Raw genomic sequence first — 14,979 nt, 5'->3', positions numbered from 1 at the left:
TTTTAGCATTCTCCTCTCAGACACCTCCACCAGGTTCTCCAGTCTGACACCCAGGACGGAACCAGCTTTTTTAATCAGTTTGTTCAGCCTGTTGGCATCAGCTCTCTTCACCCCACTGCCCCAGCACACAGCTACAAAGAACATAGGACTCTCAACCACAGAGTGATAGAACATGGTCAGCATTTTCCCACAAACATTAAAAGACCTGAGCCGCCTTAGTAGGAACAGCCGACTGTGCCCTTTCTTGAAGACAGTATTGGTGTTCTTGGACCAGTCCAATTTAGGGTCAATGTGTACCCTCAGGTACCGGTAGTCCTCAACTACCTCCACGTCAGCCCCTCTGATGGTGACAGGGGTAGGAGGAAGAGCATGCTTCCTAAAGTCCATGATCAGTTCCTTTGTCTTTGTGATGTTAAGTTGTAGATGGTTTAGCTCACACCACTCAACAAAGCTGTCCACCACACTCCTGTATTCCTCTTCCTGTCCATCCCTGATACAGCCCACAATGGCAGTCATCAACGAATTTCTGCAGATGACATGACTGACTCTTGTACCTGAAGTCAGACATGGAGAGGGTGAAGAGGAAGGGTGATAGGCAATGTTCCCTCTAATTTTTCATGTGTCTGAGCGAACACACAAACTCCCTGAGCGATCCCTTGGATCACTGTGAGCGACATTAGACATGTGCACTGTGGTCACGCCAGCATTGAATCCATCCAAGTTACATGGTTTATTAAAATTAAAATTAAAAAAATAAAATAAAATTACAGTATTTACATTTATGTTAGACTACTTTTAATTAACTGCTTTAGCCCAGTTACAATGAAAGTTTAAAAAAAAAAAATCTTGTTCATGACCTGTGTAGTATATTAACACTATTGGAAGTAAAAATAACTTGAATTCCAATTTTGAAAACACAACTTTCTTTCTTTTTTTTCTTTTTTTAAATAAAACTCTGACTTGTATTATGAGTCTGTGGTCTGTGAGAGAGTCCTGTAACTCTCTGTCTGCAAAATACAGTATATAATGACCAATGTTGGGCAATTAATTATATAGTTACTTCTTCAAAAAAGTAACTGAGTTTTGCAAACAAGTTTTTTTGCAGCTGTTTACCTAAAAATGCTGCCAAGGCGGTTTTTTAAACAAACATTTCAAAATACTTACAGAACAATCAGCTGTTCTGCATCAAATCTGATGCCACACAAATTATTTGTGCCACTCCAAAAATTAATTTCTGTCCACTATCAGATAAAGGAGAACAACAGCCTGATACCTGCAGGCCTGACAACAGGAGATGTATCACTCCTGTAACACCTGTAACATTCAGCAGCCGCCTCATTGTTCTGACACACACAACAAAACTATTGACTACACCACACACTAACTACACAAGATTTGCGCTAAACGTCGCAAATCTCTCACATCTCAAAACACCGCCGTCACTCCTAAAACTTCCCCCCGTTTCTTAACAACTAAATGCCATGTTTTGATTGGTCGACATGGTACATTTTGCGACTAATGGGAAAGGGTGTGGGGTGTTTTGGTTTCGTCTTTGCTCACAGGCGGAGAGTGCTTTCGAGCGTTTTCCGTATAAAACGCCGTTTTTACCCTTTCTTCCCGCAGTAAATATAAACAACGATAGTATTCAGGAAGAAAACCAAACATTCCATTTTTTTTTTTTTATCATAACTCTGGTTTTACGTGGCCTATCAACACAATTTAAAAACTGGTATAAAGTCCACACTTTTTCCGTCAATTGTTCCGTCTGTCCTGCTCACATCTCCAATGGTTGTACACGTTGTCATTAACGTGGCTTAACTCCACATCAGCCACGCTTTGCTAGCTAAAACACCGGTGTCGGCACATATTTACTTTAATTTCAATTCAGGTTAGAATTTTTTTGTGTGCGCAACGCAGATTTTCTCTGCGCAGAGACCGTGCCAACAGTGCGCAATTGCGCACGTGCGCAGCTTAGAGGGAACATTGGTGATAGGACAGTCCCCTGTGGCGCCCCTGTGCTGCTCAGGATGTTGTCTGAGTGGCAGCTCTTCAGACGGACATGCTGTGGTCGATTTGTTAAATAGTGTGTAATCCCAGCTACGGCGGCATTTCCGTGAGCTTTTTCCTCGGCAGTAATGGTCTGATCATGTTAAAAGCCTCAGCAACAGGACCACTCTCAGCACCGACCAAGTGTGTTTGCTTTTAGAACTGTGTCTTAATTCCACCTATTTGACATACAAGGGTCAGTACTACAGTCAGAAACATGGGTGTGCCATGGGTTCCCCAGTTTCGTCCACTGTGGCCAACTTGTACATGGAAGAAGTGGAAAAGAGGGCTTAGTTATCCTACCCTGGAACACCACCAAGTCATTGGTTCAGGTGACATCTGAACCAGTGACACAAAATTACATCTCAGGACGTACCACAATTTACAGATCACATTAACTTGATGGACCAACACATAAAATTTACCAGGGAGGATATGAAAAGTGGCAGGTTAGCCTTCTTAGACTGTGAGATTTCCATCAGTAATGGGGGACATTTAAAAGATGATGTGTACCATAAACCTGCGGATCAGTATTTAAGGTTTGACTCCCATCATCCACTGGACCACAAACTGGGTGTCATCAGGGCGCTACAACACAGAGCGAACACCTTCCCCACAGGCACAGCAGCCAGGGAAGCAGAAGAACATCACATCAAGAAGGCCCTGAGTAAATGTTGTTATCCCAGCTGGACATTTGTCAAAGCTGGGAAGGCACCCAAAGAAAGCTCCAGCTGATCCAGGAGAGATGGACAACTGCTGCCTAAGTAAAAACCCTTAGGGATCCCGTATGTGTCAGGAGTATCGGAACAGTTGAGACGCATTTTTTTCTAAACACCATGTCTCTGTGGCTTTCAAACCTCAAAACATGCTTCGCCAAAAATTGGTCCACCCCAAGGATTGGGTCCCCAGACACAAAAAGAGCTATATAGTGTACGCTGTTAAGTGCCAGGAGGATTGCCATGATTTATACATCGGCGAAGCGGATGGCACAACATAGAAGAGCTAACTCGACAGGCCAGGACTCCTCAGTCTACAACTTCAGGCCAGTGGAAACTTTTTCAATTATGAGGATGTACACATCCTGGAGAAGGGGGAACGCTGGTTTGAGCGGGGAGTCAAGGAGGCCATTTACATGAAAAGGGAAAGACCATCACTGAATCGAAGAGGGGGCCTAATCTTTTTTTTGGTCATGACAATTTGCAGATTAATGATCAGTGAACTGACCTCACGGCCCATTGTTCAATGTACTGTTTATAAGGCTGGGGAAACCTGCAGTCAGCTGAGACTGAAGAAGTCACTTGGGTGAGTGACGAAACATTTCTCCCACTGAAAACACTACATCCAGATGAACAGATTAAACTTTTTGGGATCTGCCACAACTGTTTGGGGGTGAGGGAAGGAACATAGGACTAAGAGAACCAGAGATTAATAATAACTAATGATTAATTGCAGAGAGGTGAATAAACATATGGTGAGTAAAAAGGGGTGAGAGAAGGAGAAAGGCACAGTCCATCATAGGAATCCCCCAGCAGCCTAAAGCACATGCTTCCAGCATAACTAAGGTAGGATTCAGGGTCACCTGATCCAGCACTAACTATATGCTTTATCAAAAGGAAAGGTTTTAAGCCTGATCTTAAAAGTACACAGAGTGTCTGTCTCCTGAATCCAAACTGGGAGTTGGTTCCACAGAAGAGGGGCCTAAAAACTGAAGGTTCTGCCTCACATTCTACTTTTAAATATCCTAGGAAATAGTGAAGCACTCTATTGGAGTGATAAGGAACTATAAGATCATTAAGATAAGATGGGCTCTGATTATTCAAGACCTGGACTGCAAAAACTGGCAATCTAACCAACTCTCACAATCTTATATCCAGCCAAAAAGTCTTTTTGATCTTGTTTTGAAAGTGATATACCAAGCAAGAGCAGAAAGTATAAGAGTATGAATCTTGTTTTGGGATCTTTTATTTCTTACTTAGTTTCTAACTCCTAAAATTGGTTACTTTAAATACATACTAGGCTAAATTATATCACCAAGATACTGCTTCAAGACCTCTCAGTAGCAATTTACACACTTAGACATTTACTGTACAAACATTAACACACAGGCATCAGAGTAGTGATAGCAGTTGCACCTTTCTGTGTGGAGGCTGTATGTTGTCCTTGTGGGTTCTCTCCAGGTACTCTGGCTTCCTTCCAAAGTCATGCAGTTAGTAGTGATTCTAAGTTTTCCGTAGTTGTACATTATCTGCTTCATGGTGAGTGGTCCAGGGTGGAGCCTGCCTCTTGCCCTATGGCAGCTGGAATAGCCTCCAAGCCTTGAAGGGAGAAAGAAGCAATCCTGAAAGAATCATTGACAGGTTTTGGCTTTATTTGACTCAATAACGTACATGTAATGAGTGTTTTAAGATATTTCTCACTTATCTAGAGTCTAGATATTTTTTCTTACTTCAAGAAATCTTATCAAGTGTAATTATCTTGCTGGACTGGCAGATTATTTTACTTGATTGTAATCTGGATCTTCTCAAATTAAGTTTTTTTTCCCTTATATTTCTCTAACCAATTTTTTCAGTGTCTGAAGAGAAGGATTTGCAATTCGATTCTGGAAAAGATAAGATAACTCTTTATTGTCATTGCACAGTCATACCTAGTACAATAGTACAATGAAAATGGAAACTGTCCCACGTCAGCACTACGCACAACACAACACGACACGACACAACACGACACGACACGAAAAGAAATCTAGCTGTACTAACTAGCTGTTAGGAAAGGCCTAATTTACTTAAAAATCTGTAGGATAAATTTTAGAATGCTGAACAAGTTTTAGCATGATCGTGTTTAACCGTTAAAGTAGGCTCCAAAGTGAGATCAAGATATTTATACTTCACTCTAATTTTGAAATCATGAGCAGAATCTTACTATAACCTTGCTGTGTAGACCTGTACATTTGCCTTTATGTCGACTGTAGTGTTGGAAACACATTGGAAAAAGACACAATAAACATAAAATAAAGATACCAGTGGAGGTCCTGCAGTCTTTTTTCCCCTGCCCCTGGGGAAAAGCCCATTGTTATAGTTTGCTTGCTTATGTCGGTCAAGGACAAAGCTTCAGCTGTTCCAGAACTGTCAGCCACAAATGAAGGGCGAATCATCAGCACACTGACAGCTCCTCTTTCTGCTCTGGCTGCATGTCCTGATAATGTACTTGAACTGTGTCACACCTCTAGCTGCTATGTATAGAGTCTGTTGTCAGAGCTCTGCAAACAAATAGTTTATACAGTGTCAGATACCCTCGGTCTGGATCAGAGGGATTCGCTCAAGCTTGTGGTACGACGCAGTCTACATGCTATAGTTTGGCGTAATTCAAACTTTTCTCGTCGTTAACTTCTAGTTCCACCAGAGATGTAATGAAGATTTATGGAACAGATGTGATGGAGTCCAGCAGCTGCCCACACTTGAGCCAACAGTCAGAAAAATATAAGGGAGCAGACAGCCTGCGAGTCAGCATTAACGACTGTGTTTTCACTGTGGATAAAACTACTGTAGTCAAAAACTGTGAGTACTTCAGAGCATTGTTCCAGTCAGGAATGAGAGAGTCTAGACAGGAGGAGGTCCAGCTGAAATGCGTGGGGAATCTGGGATTTCAAGTTCTGCTGCAGGTGCTGGATGGGAAGCAACCTATCCTCAACAGTGACGAGATCGTCGAAGCGATAGAGTGTACGGCTTTTCTCCAGGTGCCAGCTCTCACCAAGCATTTGATCAATATTATAAATTCCGAAAACTGCTTGCTCATGTTTCATACAGCTGCAACCTACGGAGTGTGGGAGTTGTTCCACAGAGCAGCTTTATTCATCAGAGACATGTACACTGACCTAGGGGAGGATGTTCGTAGCTTACCCAGTAAGCTGCTAGAGTACATTGAGTCTCTTCTCCCAAGTAGCTACATGGCAGTGTGCAGTCACTCTCCATCCACTGAGCTGCTCCAGGATGCCCAGAGGACAGTGTGTCATCTGGATGAAGAGCAAAAAGAGTGGAGAATCCTCACACATCTTCCTATGAGCACCAGCACCACCATGGCAGGCGTGGCAGTCCTCAACAACAAACTGTACATAATCGGAGGAGTGTATGATTTAAGTAAAAAGGTAGTGGAGACTGGATTCTGCTACGATCCTGTGGCTAATTCATGGTCAGTGATTTGTGGACCTCAGCAGCTACGCTACAACTTCTCTCTAATAGGTCATGAGGGATGCCTCTATGCTATAGGAGGGGAGTATAACATGAAGGCTCTATCATCAGTGGAGAGATATGGGCTGTCTGATCAGAGCTGGAGTTTTGTTTCCTCCCTCCCATGCCCTGCAACCTCAGTGGTGTCCACTGTAGCCATGAAGAGGATCTATATCTGTCTTTGGAAAGGGAAAGGGGCCACAGACATACATGGGTACGTACCTGAACACAATCGGTGGAATCTGGTCACTACACTCATCCGCCAGCACAGTTATGGTCTTCATATGGTGGCCCACAGGGATAATCTCTATGTGATGCGGAACGGACCATGTGAAGACTTCTTACAATGTGTGATGGACTGTTACAACCTGACTTCAGGTCAGTGGACAGTGATGTCCGGTCAGTACGGGAACAGCAAAAGCTCTCTGTTCACGGCAGTGGTCAGAGGAGATTCTGTGTTCACTCTCAGCAGACACGTGACCACAGAGTACACCATAGAGGCGAACAAATGGAGGCTCAGGCATGAGATGAAAGGTTTTGGCAGGATTGGATCCATATATACATTTTTGATGAGGCTGCCTAAACCCACTCTCTCCCTTTTAGGAAATTGCCCAAGCCAGAACCTCAGAGACACTGATGTCTGTCACAGATTTCCCCTGGGATGCTCTCAGCACATTTAAAAGCTGGTGATCATCATTCTGGTTTCTATTCTAATAGTATGTGGCAAAGGATTACAGCCCACACTGCAACTGTTTCAAGCGTACCTCTAAAAAACTGGTTAAGTCTGCCCAAACTATTATTTCAGACTGTTCACTGTTCACTGTCTACAGAGGAATCAAAGCAGTTAGTTGATAACTAGCAAAATTGATGGATAAAGCTGCAAAACTAGCACTTATGTTGCTTTGCAGCTTTTTGTCGTATTTGTTTGTGGGAACCACCCTGTAATAGACTTTTTATTGCACAGTCCTTGAAGAAAACAGATGGTCATGGTCTAAATTAATGTCACACTTTTAATAAGTTTGTTCACAATTACTACAAATATTTGCATCACTTTAAAATTTAGACACAGCATGACTTTAATCAGTTTATTTTTGTTCCAAAACTAATCTAAAAAATTGGTAAAGAAGATATGGGTTAATTCAGAAATATGAATAGATCATCATCTAACAATGCAGTGTCAGCATCAACTATATGTGTGTAGCTGTTTCATACCAGCACAAGGTCAGATATGACTGCAGTTTTTAGAATACAGATGATTGTCTGCAAGATATCAATGTGAAAAGTGTGTGTGTTTTATCAGGACACACGCATCATAAGCTCCTCCAGGGCCCGATCTCGGTGGTTTTCATGAACCAGCAGCACTTCTTTGATGGCATTCTTCTGAAAGCCCATCTCATTGAACTGATTCAGCAGGTGTAGGAACTCCTTCGCCTTGAGAAAGAAAAAGTTTACTTTCTTTAAAGTTTCTAATCAAACTGACTTCATCAGATGAAAAGTGCCAAGCTTTGTTGTCTCCGATAACTTTAAAGACTTGTGTGATATTGGAGCTCTTTGTATGGCTTACCTTTGTTTCACAGTTTTGAAACATCTCCAAGGCCTCTTCCACCTGGGACATGTCATAACCCAGCTGACACAGGTGGTCAAACGCCACCAGATAACTCAAGATCTGCCAAATATTCATTCATACAGGATGAACAAGAGAAGAGCTGTCACATGGAAAAAGTTATTGTCTGTTTCCAGTCAGATTCAATTAATACAATAGCTGAATACAATAACCTCAGTTTTATCTGAATTTAGAAGCAAGAAATTTTGGGTAGTCCATATGTTTACATCTTTAAGACATTCCTGCAATTTAATTGGTGTGCATTATCTGGGTTCACGGACAGATAAAGTTGGGTATCTGGGTATGCTATGCCTTCTAGGGATAATGTCTAAGGGAAGCATGTATGATGTAAAAAGAACTGGTCCTAGCACAAAAGCCGGTGGAACTCCATAATTAATCAAAATAACTGCCAAATCATTTTTTGTTAGTCAGTTGATTGATTCATTGGGTCAGGTAAATATATGTAATAAATAAATTAAAAAGTAGTATAGATATGTGTAGTTTCATTTGTAAAATGTAATTTTATATTTTCCATTTGTTTGCAGATGGTTGATAAATAAAAGCAAAAACACAACCCTGGTGCATGAGTGTGCCAGATGCCAGATGAGTATTATGTTAGGGCCAGCTGTTGTTTTCAATATTCAGTGAAGTCGAGAGTAAGTTTAAAGTGATTTGGGAAAAAAAAACAACTTAACTTTCCTGTAGAAGTTTCTCAACAACTTACTTCCAAAGCAACCATTTTGTCAGAACTTATGTGTAAGATGTCATCTTTTCTGTTACAGGCCTTTGAAACTGTGGATGTTCCTCTACAAAGTATATAAACTTTAGTAATGCTCTAACTTAAACTAATCCACTATCTACACATTACTTCACCCTGTTTCTGCTCTAACATACACAAAGCACAGTGACTCAGTGTCCAAACCAAAGAGGCACACAATAATATGCTCTGTAAGGCATTACTTATTACTGTGATTAAGAAGATGATAATTTAATTCAATTTCATTTATAGTGCAAAATCACAACAACAGCCACCCCAAGGTACTTTATATTATTATGAAAAGACCCTACATTAATACAGAGAAAACAAAACAACAATCATGTAACCCTCTATGAGCAAGAAATTTGGTGAAAGTGGGAAATATAAACTCCCTTTTAACGGGAAGAGCCTCCAGCAGAACCAGGCTCGGGAAGGGGCACCCATCTGCCACGTAAAGTTAGGGGTGAGCAGATGAAGCCAATGATAGAGAACCTCATACTGACTAAGGCAGAGAGTTCAGATCAGTGTGAACTTTGTAAAATCATGAAATACACTAGTCTTTAATCTTCCAGTATCAGAACTAACAAATGCTGCTGAAGAACTAAGTTTGTTTCCTTAAAGCTATTGAATCCGTGCATAGTTAAGGCTGATCTTTGTTTCTCACCTATCCTTTCTTGTCTTTTCAGATTTATTCTGTTTGGTTCATGGACCCATAATGCTGTAGGCCCAAGTGTGACCACTATTTTTACACTGACTTATAGTAGCTGTATTTATACTGTATCAGTGTTCATAGAACAGACTGTATGATCCCGACAGCTGGAGCCAAAAGTTGACCAAGTGTTTCCGAGCAACACTGGCTTGTTGTTGGATATAACACTGACCTCATCTGGGGTCTGCTGTCCTGTCCTCTGAAGAGCAGTGATGGCAGTATGAAGAGAGTAGCCCCTTGCAGTGATGGCCTCCAGCAACTCTCTCTCCTCTGGGTTTAGAGCTGACAGGAGTTCTGCTGTAGAGTCCAAAGCAAAGGAGGACAAACCCCAGGGCCCTGAGATGACAGCGGGGTTTCTACAGGTGTCTGGTCTGAATATCTAAGAAACGGCAGACTGCAGTGAATGTACAGCGAGTGGCTGAGAAAGAACAGGGCATGGTAGACCTGACATGCAGTTTTAGTGAGAAGCATACAGGATTCACACTAGCTAATCCTCTTGAAGCTCTTGCACCTTGGCTGCATTCAGAGAGCATATTTTACGCAGATTATTTTTAGAGTGCAAATCCATGAAAAACATTTTGAAAATGCAAAATGGAGAAAAGCTGGATAGGAAGAACTTATTTCCTTTCGTAGTTAATATTGCTGACATTAAAAGAAATGTAATCCCATGAGAATATCTGACACATCTCAATAGTCACAACCCTGACTATAAACAGAGTGAACCTGTTTTCATGCTAAGCCTGTCTGGTTCTAGTTATACTCAAGATTGACCGTGCAGCTCAGGTGATGGTACTGCCATGAGCTTCAAGCTATATTCAGACACTGTTAGGAAACAGAACTTTCAATAGTCTAGACTACTGAGACTTAGCCACACTGCAAACTCACATGGCTTCGTGAATGAACAGCCACATTCTAAAATTATGACAATAAACACAGTCAAAGTAAAGCTGGAAGGATGGCTGTGTGAATTTAGTTTTGTTTTTTTTCCTGGATAGTGATGCTGAATGTATCACAGTCATCAGCTGTATTGTATTGTGTATTACATTCTGCAATGAAAAGTTTCAAATGCACACTCACACATACACACACAGCTTACTGATCACAATATGTTCCTCTTACCATGCTGGCTGTGCTAGTTCTGGTGTAAGGGATCCTCATGTCCGAGGCTGTGTGTGATGAAGTGCTCTGGGGATAAGTCTCTGTGTTGGGATCTTGTTGTGTGGGCGTGTCAAGCAGTGACAGTGAACACTGACGCAGGTTCTTTCTGCGCTGGTGGGGCAGGCTGCTCAGACAGGCCGGGGGGTTCAGCAGGTCAGGGACAAAGGCCTTCTGTGCTTTCCTCTGACCACGCTGACAGTTTGCAGAAGGACGCTGTTCCCCCGGACTCACTTTCACTATGGAACTCGTCTTGGCTTTCTGTGTAGTGTCCTCTTTGTCATCTGAAGGTGAGATGGTAAACTTGGTGCGCAGGATGGAGGAGTTGAGGCTGTGGGACCGCTGCCGAGGGCTGGGCTCGCAGAAGTCCAAGCTCTGTCGACTGGCATTCTGTTGTGGGCTGCTAAACAGCATCCAGTATGGTGGACAAGATGACAGCAGGCTTGATGAAGAGAAAGAGGGGTTAAGCTGGTGCTGGGTGGCAAAGCCACTTTGCAGCCCAGTTAGCACCCAGTTCTCCAGACTGAATCCATACTGTCAAACATGCAAACATCGTGTAAGTCCTTCTGTAGGTCTGAAGCTACATTTTCAACCTCAACTCAATGATGACAGACTTTTCATTACTTTACTTTACTTTTTAGTCTTTTGGCTTGCTAACATTAGCCAGTTGAGTGTAAACAACACTTAACTGGCTAATGTAAGGCTCATGAAACTTATGGTAGCGTCTAGCATCTCAGATTATTAGCACTGACTACTCTAAAAACCATTTACAATACAGAAATGTCTAACATCTGGAAAGTATGTTGATTTGTACACCCAGTAATGAGTATGAAAAATACTTTGATAGGGATGCTCTCCCATTAATTATTGCATTAATGTGTCACAGAGACAATCCCCTTGTAGCCCTTTTGAGGTGATTTGAAGCCCAGGTTGCTTTGATGACAGTCTTCAGCTTGTCTTTATTTTGGGGTCAGATGTTTCTTATCTTCCTCTTGATAACAGACTATACTATGTTCTGTATTGTCATGCCCACCTTTTCCTTTTCCTACCCATTCAATCTACTTTCTATTAAAGTGCTTCGATGTAGCACTCAGCAAGCGTCCAGCCTTTTCAGTGATCTTCTGTGGCTTACCCTCCTGTGCAGGGTTATGACGTCATGTCAGTATGGACCAAAGTCTGAGAAATGTTTCCAGCACCTAAGACAGATTCATACCAGTACTACCACGGTGTACCTGTTAAAGCGTACATCCTTTAGTGGTATGTGCAAGGCCCTCTACCTGCCAGTTTGAGGGTTCTGTGCAGTTCAGCTGATCATAGGACTGCACTCTTCTGGACAGAGACCTATGATGTTGTGTCTGGAATCTGCTCAGTTGTAACATTCTGTCACATTCTTGTCCGAGATTTACCTTTATCTTTCATATGCTCATATAAAGCTGTAAAGAGCAATGTTGTCCTTTATTTGGCAGTGCTAGTAAGTGTGTACTAATCACATACATACAAAAAAAACCATACAAAGTGAGATGTTGAGCCAAGGTTCTTCCTTTAATTTATCGCCTGTCAGTGTCATAGGGTTTTGTTTGGTTTTCCTTCTACACAAAGGAAAAACCATGGCAGAGAGAGAAACACACTCACCTCTGTTTCCTGCAGGATGTTGAAGTAGTCAGGGACAGTCATACTGACAGAATATTTTAGTTCCTGAAAGGAAGCACTCTGAGGCACCCTCAGAGGTACACCATCCATACTGCTCAGTCCACTGAGAAAAACAAAGATAAGTCAGCCATAGAAGAACTCACACAATCCCTCCAGTTGTGGATCTGTAGTGTGGACTGCCGTGCTCCCTAAAAGGAAACACAACAATCTGTATTTCAGTGAGCTCAGAAAGCTGCAGCGTTCAGGCAGTGGGACTGTTCTAACCCCTTCGCTCTAATTCCAGAAGTGTGCAGTCCACTTCTGCTGACCTTTCAATATTTTCTGGTTTTATATTAGAGTCCATGATGATACCTTCCATGAGAAGCCTGAAGATTTCCATTAGGCCAAATAAAACACTGACTCTTTTTTCTCTCTGTAATCTGTCAAACATTATTGTTATTGCTAATATATTAAATAAAGTTATAAAAACAATTAACATTATGTGATAACTGGGTTATAATCAGTTCTTTTAATGCTTTTTGTATTTACTTTTTCCAGCATGTGAAGAAAGGTAAGAGCATCACTGCTTTGAGTGTTACTTTGGATCAACAACTGTTGAATGTTTAGATTCTACAGTAATAAGTCTGCCCTACAAAGTCCAAATCCAGTCTTCCGCCTGTCCTCCACAGAGGGGATTCCACTAAACTTCAGCAGGCTATTTTCACCTTCATAAAGGTGACGCACATCAGAAGTCGAAACTGTTCAGTGAGCACATCATCAGCACAATCAATCCATAAATCTTCCTTCAACTACTCTTTTTGTCAAACAGTACAATCTTTTGTTGTAAGGTACGGTTGTGGTCTTTAGGGTGGTTTTGTTCTCCATGCTCAGTCAGGCTTGAATAAAGATGTCAGACTGCCAACAACACTCAACTAATCCATTTCTCAGGCATCAGAACACAGGTACCATGACTCTATCATTACTCTGCATCAGTAGAAATGATGCAGCCTCTGTTATCCTCCTCTAGGCTCATAGAAACTACTTGTATCCGGAAAACAAGAATGGAGAGGAGCTCTGCTGAAGTGTTGATCACATTCATAAACAGTAGAGCATGAAGCAGCGAGAAAGGGTTTTCCTAGAAAACCGTCATCATGAGCTTTTCCTTTCTGTCATCTCAAGCTCAGATTAGAGAACGGACGGCCTCTTTCACAAACACATACAAACCTACAGTGTGTCTGTAGGTGTTTATGTGTGTGTGCAAGAGAGAGAGAGATGGTACAGAAAGCTCTGTGCACTCAGCACTAATCAGGTTTTTGCAGCATAACGACACAGCCCAGCCAGCAGACAGATGGCTGAGGACTCGCAACACCAAAGAGCACAGATGCTGGAGAGGCTTTGTGTGTCACCTCTGACGCTTTTTGCTGCTGAACAAATAAGAACAAATGTATATATGACTATTTCTAAGTTCAAAAGCTGTGCAAGACTTGTTAAGACAAGTATAATTATCTGATGCTGCACACTCACTACTCTTTAAGTCACTAGGGAAGGCACATAGCAGGCTATGTGCCTTCCATAAATACAATAAAATGTGCTCTAAATCCCCAACTCTCTTTCAGAAAACTGCATACACATACATACATACATATATATATATATACACATATAGATATATATATACACATATACATATATATATGTATATGTATAGGGAGTGAGAGAGAGAGAGAGAGAGAGAGAGAGAGCGAGAGCGAGAGAGAGCTAATGAAATACACTGTTTAAAATAAGAAAAAAAGCTTACCCTTGTGTCTTTGTGTTGTCAGAGCTGCAGTCACTCAGTTTGTGATGTATCACTCATCACTTAGAGAACCACCTGGGACACTAATCCACTGATCTCCAGTAACCCTCATCAGCTGACTTACTGTGTACACAGTCGACAGCTCAAGAGAAGCAAGTAAGGACATCAGATAGTGCCTCCAGTCGCTAGGACACCCACATGTTCCTAATATTTGTGTGAAGTCATACCACTCCAGACTCCAGGGTACCTGTCTGAGTCTGAACTTATATGTGTGTACACACACAGATCATTTTATTAGGTGTACGTGTACAACTGACTATTTGTGGCATCTTTAACACACACACACACACACACACACTTACAGAGAATCCTCTGAAAAAGAAGAAATATTCAGTGAGCAGCTTTCTGGTGAAAGCAGCTGTGGCAGGAGTAAGGGGAGAACGACCAGACTGCTTTAAACTGTCTGCAGAAGAGCTCCTTAATGCCTGCTCAACACTGTTAAACACCAGTCTACCCAAGTATTATTGCTGATGCGCAGGCATCTTCTTCAGGATAATCCGTCGTGAGGTAAAGCCCAAATAATGTCAGACTGGGTTCTTGAGTGTGACAACTAAGGCTGTTCTGAAGTCAATAAGGACTTAACACACACTAATTATACCTAACAAGATAGTGGCCACACTTACGTCCTGGTCACTTTATTAGGTGCATTGCATGTTTTCACAGTGGAGGACAATCATATTAAACATAGCAACATGACCGAGGAGGTCAAAGAAAGTACATGTGATCCCTGTGAGATAAACACCTTTTCGGCTCCTGGCTCTGATGTTTATACAGGGCAGCTAATCAGAAGACCACACATCTTAAAATTAATGGGGGGGGGCTCTAGTGCTGTAATATTTGTACCTAACAATATAGTGTCGTAAAGTATTTGTATAGAAATGAAGCTGCTGAAGACCACAGAGCTGAGAAAGCACATGAGACGATCAGAGGACCCAGACACCATCCTGCTGCTCTGTGTGCACACACTTCTGTGATCAAGCTGCAGTGTTTACCCTTCTCATG

The 14,979-nt window shown here is 41.9% G+C and overlaps 2 protein-coding genes across 2 annotated transcripts; one reads left to right on the top strand and one right to left on the bottom strand.

The window, feature by feature from the left end:
- The first annotated feature begins 4,761 nt into the window (after positions 1-4,761).
- On the top strand, positions 4,762-7,113 carry kbtbd13a (kelch repeat and BTB domain containing 13a). Its single transcript, XM_003460131.5, has one exon. It carries the CDS (start codon positions 5,453-5,455, stop codon positions 6,947-6,949), a length of 1,497 nt encoding a protein of 498 aa, XP_003460179.1. The 5' UTR covers positions 4,762-5,452; the 3' UTR covers positions 6,950-7,113.
- A 157-nt stretch (positions 7,114-7,270) lies between these two features.
- Positions 7,271-14,938, bottom strand: ubap1lb (ubiquitin associated protein 1-like b). The gene is made up of 6 exons (XM_003460128.5): positions 13,921-14,938; positions 12,126-12,246; positions 10,458-11,027; positions 9,511-9,717; positions 7,834-7,935; positions 7,271-7,700 (listed from the first exon to the last, which is right to left on the bottom strand). The coding sequence occupies exons 2-6, from the start codon at positions 12,231-12,233 to the stop codon at positions 7,566-7,568; spliced, it is 1,122 nt and encodes a 373-aa protein (XP_003460176.2). The 5' UTR covers positions 12,234-12,246; positions 13,921-14,938; the 3' UTR covers positions 7,271-7,565.
- Positions 14,939-14,979: the final 41 nt, after the last annotated feature.

The sequence above is a fragment of the Oreochromis niloticus genome, linkage group LG1, assembly GCF_001858045.2.
Source record: "Oreochromis niloticus isolate F11D_XX linkage group LG1, O_niloticus_UMD_NMBU, whole genome shotgun sequence".
In the NCBI taxonomy this organism is placed as follows: Eukaryota; Metazoa; Chordata; class Actinopteri; order Cichliformes; family Cichlidae; genus Oreochromis; species Oreochromis niloticus.
The sequence above is the reverse complement of the archived record's forward strand: the minus strand, read 5'-3'. Positions and strand labels throughout refer to the sequence as shown.

Coding starts and splice junctions, on each gene's coding strand:
- kbtbd13a (XM_003460131.5), top strand. CDS start 5,453: ATGAAGATTTATGGAACAGATGTGATGGAGTCCAGCAGCTGCCCACAC.
- ubap1lb (XM_003460128.5), bottom strand. CDS start 12,233: ATGGATGGTGTACCTCTGAGGGTGCCTCAGAGTGCTTCCTTTCAGGAA. Junction 7,936..9,510: donor GACAGCAGACCCCAGATGAG/GTCAGTGTTATA, acceptor AATATTTGGCAG/ATCTTGAGTTATCTGGTGGC. Junction 7,701..7,833: donor TTCAAAACTGTGAAACAAAG/GTAAGCCATACA, acceptor TTCTTTCTCAAG/GCGAAGGAGTTCCTACACCT.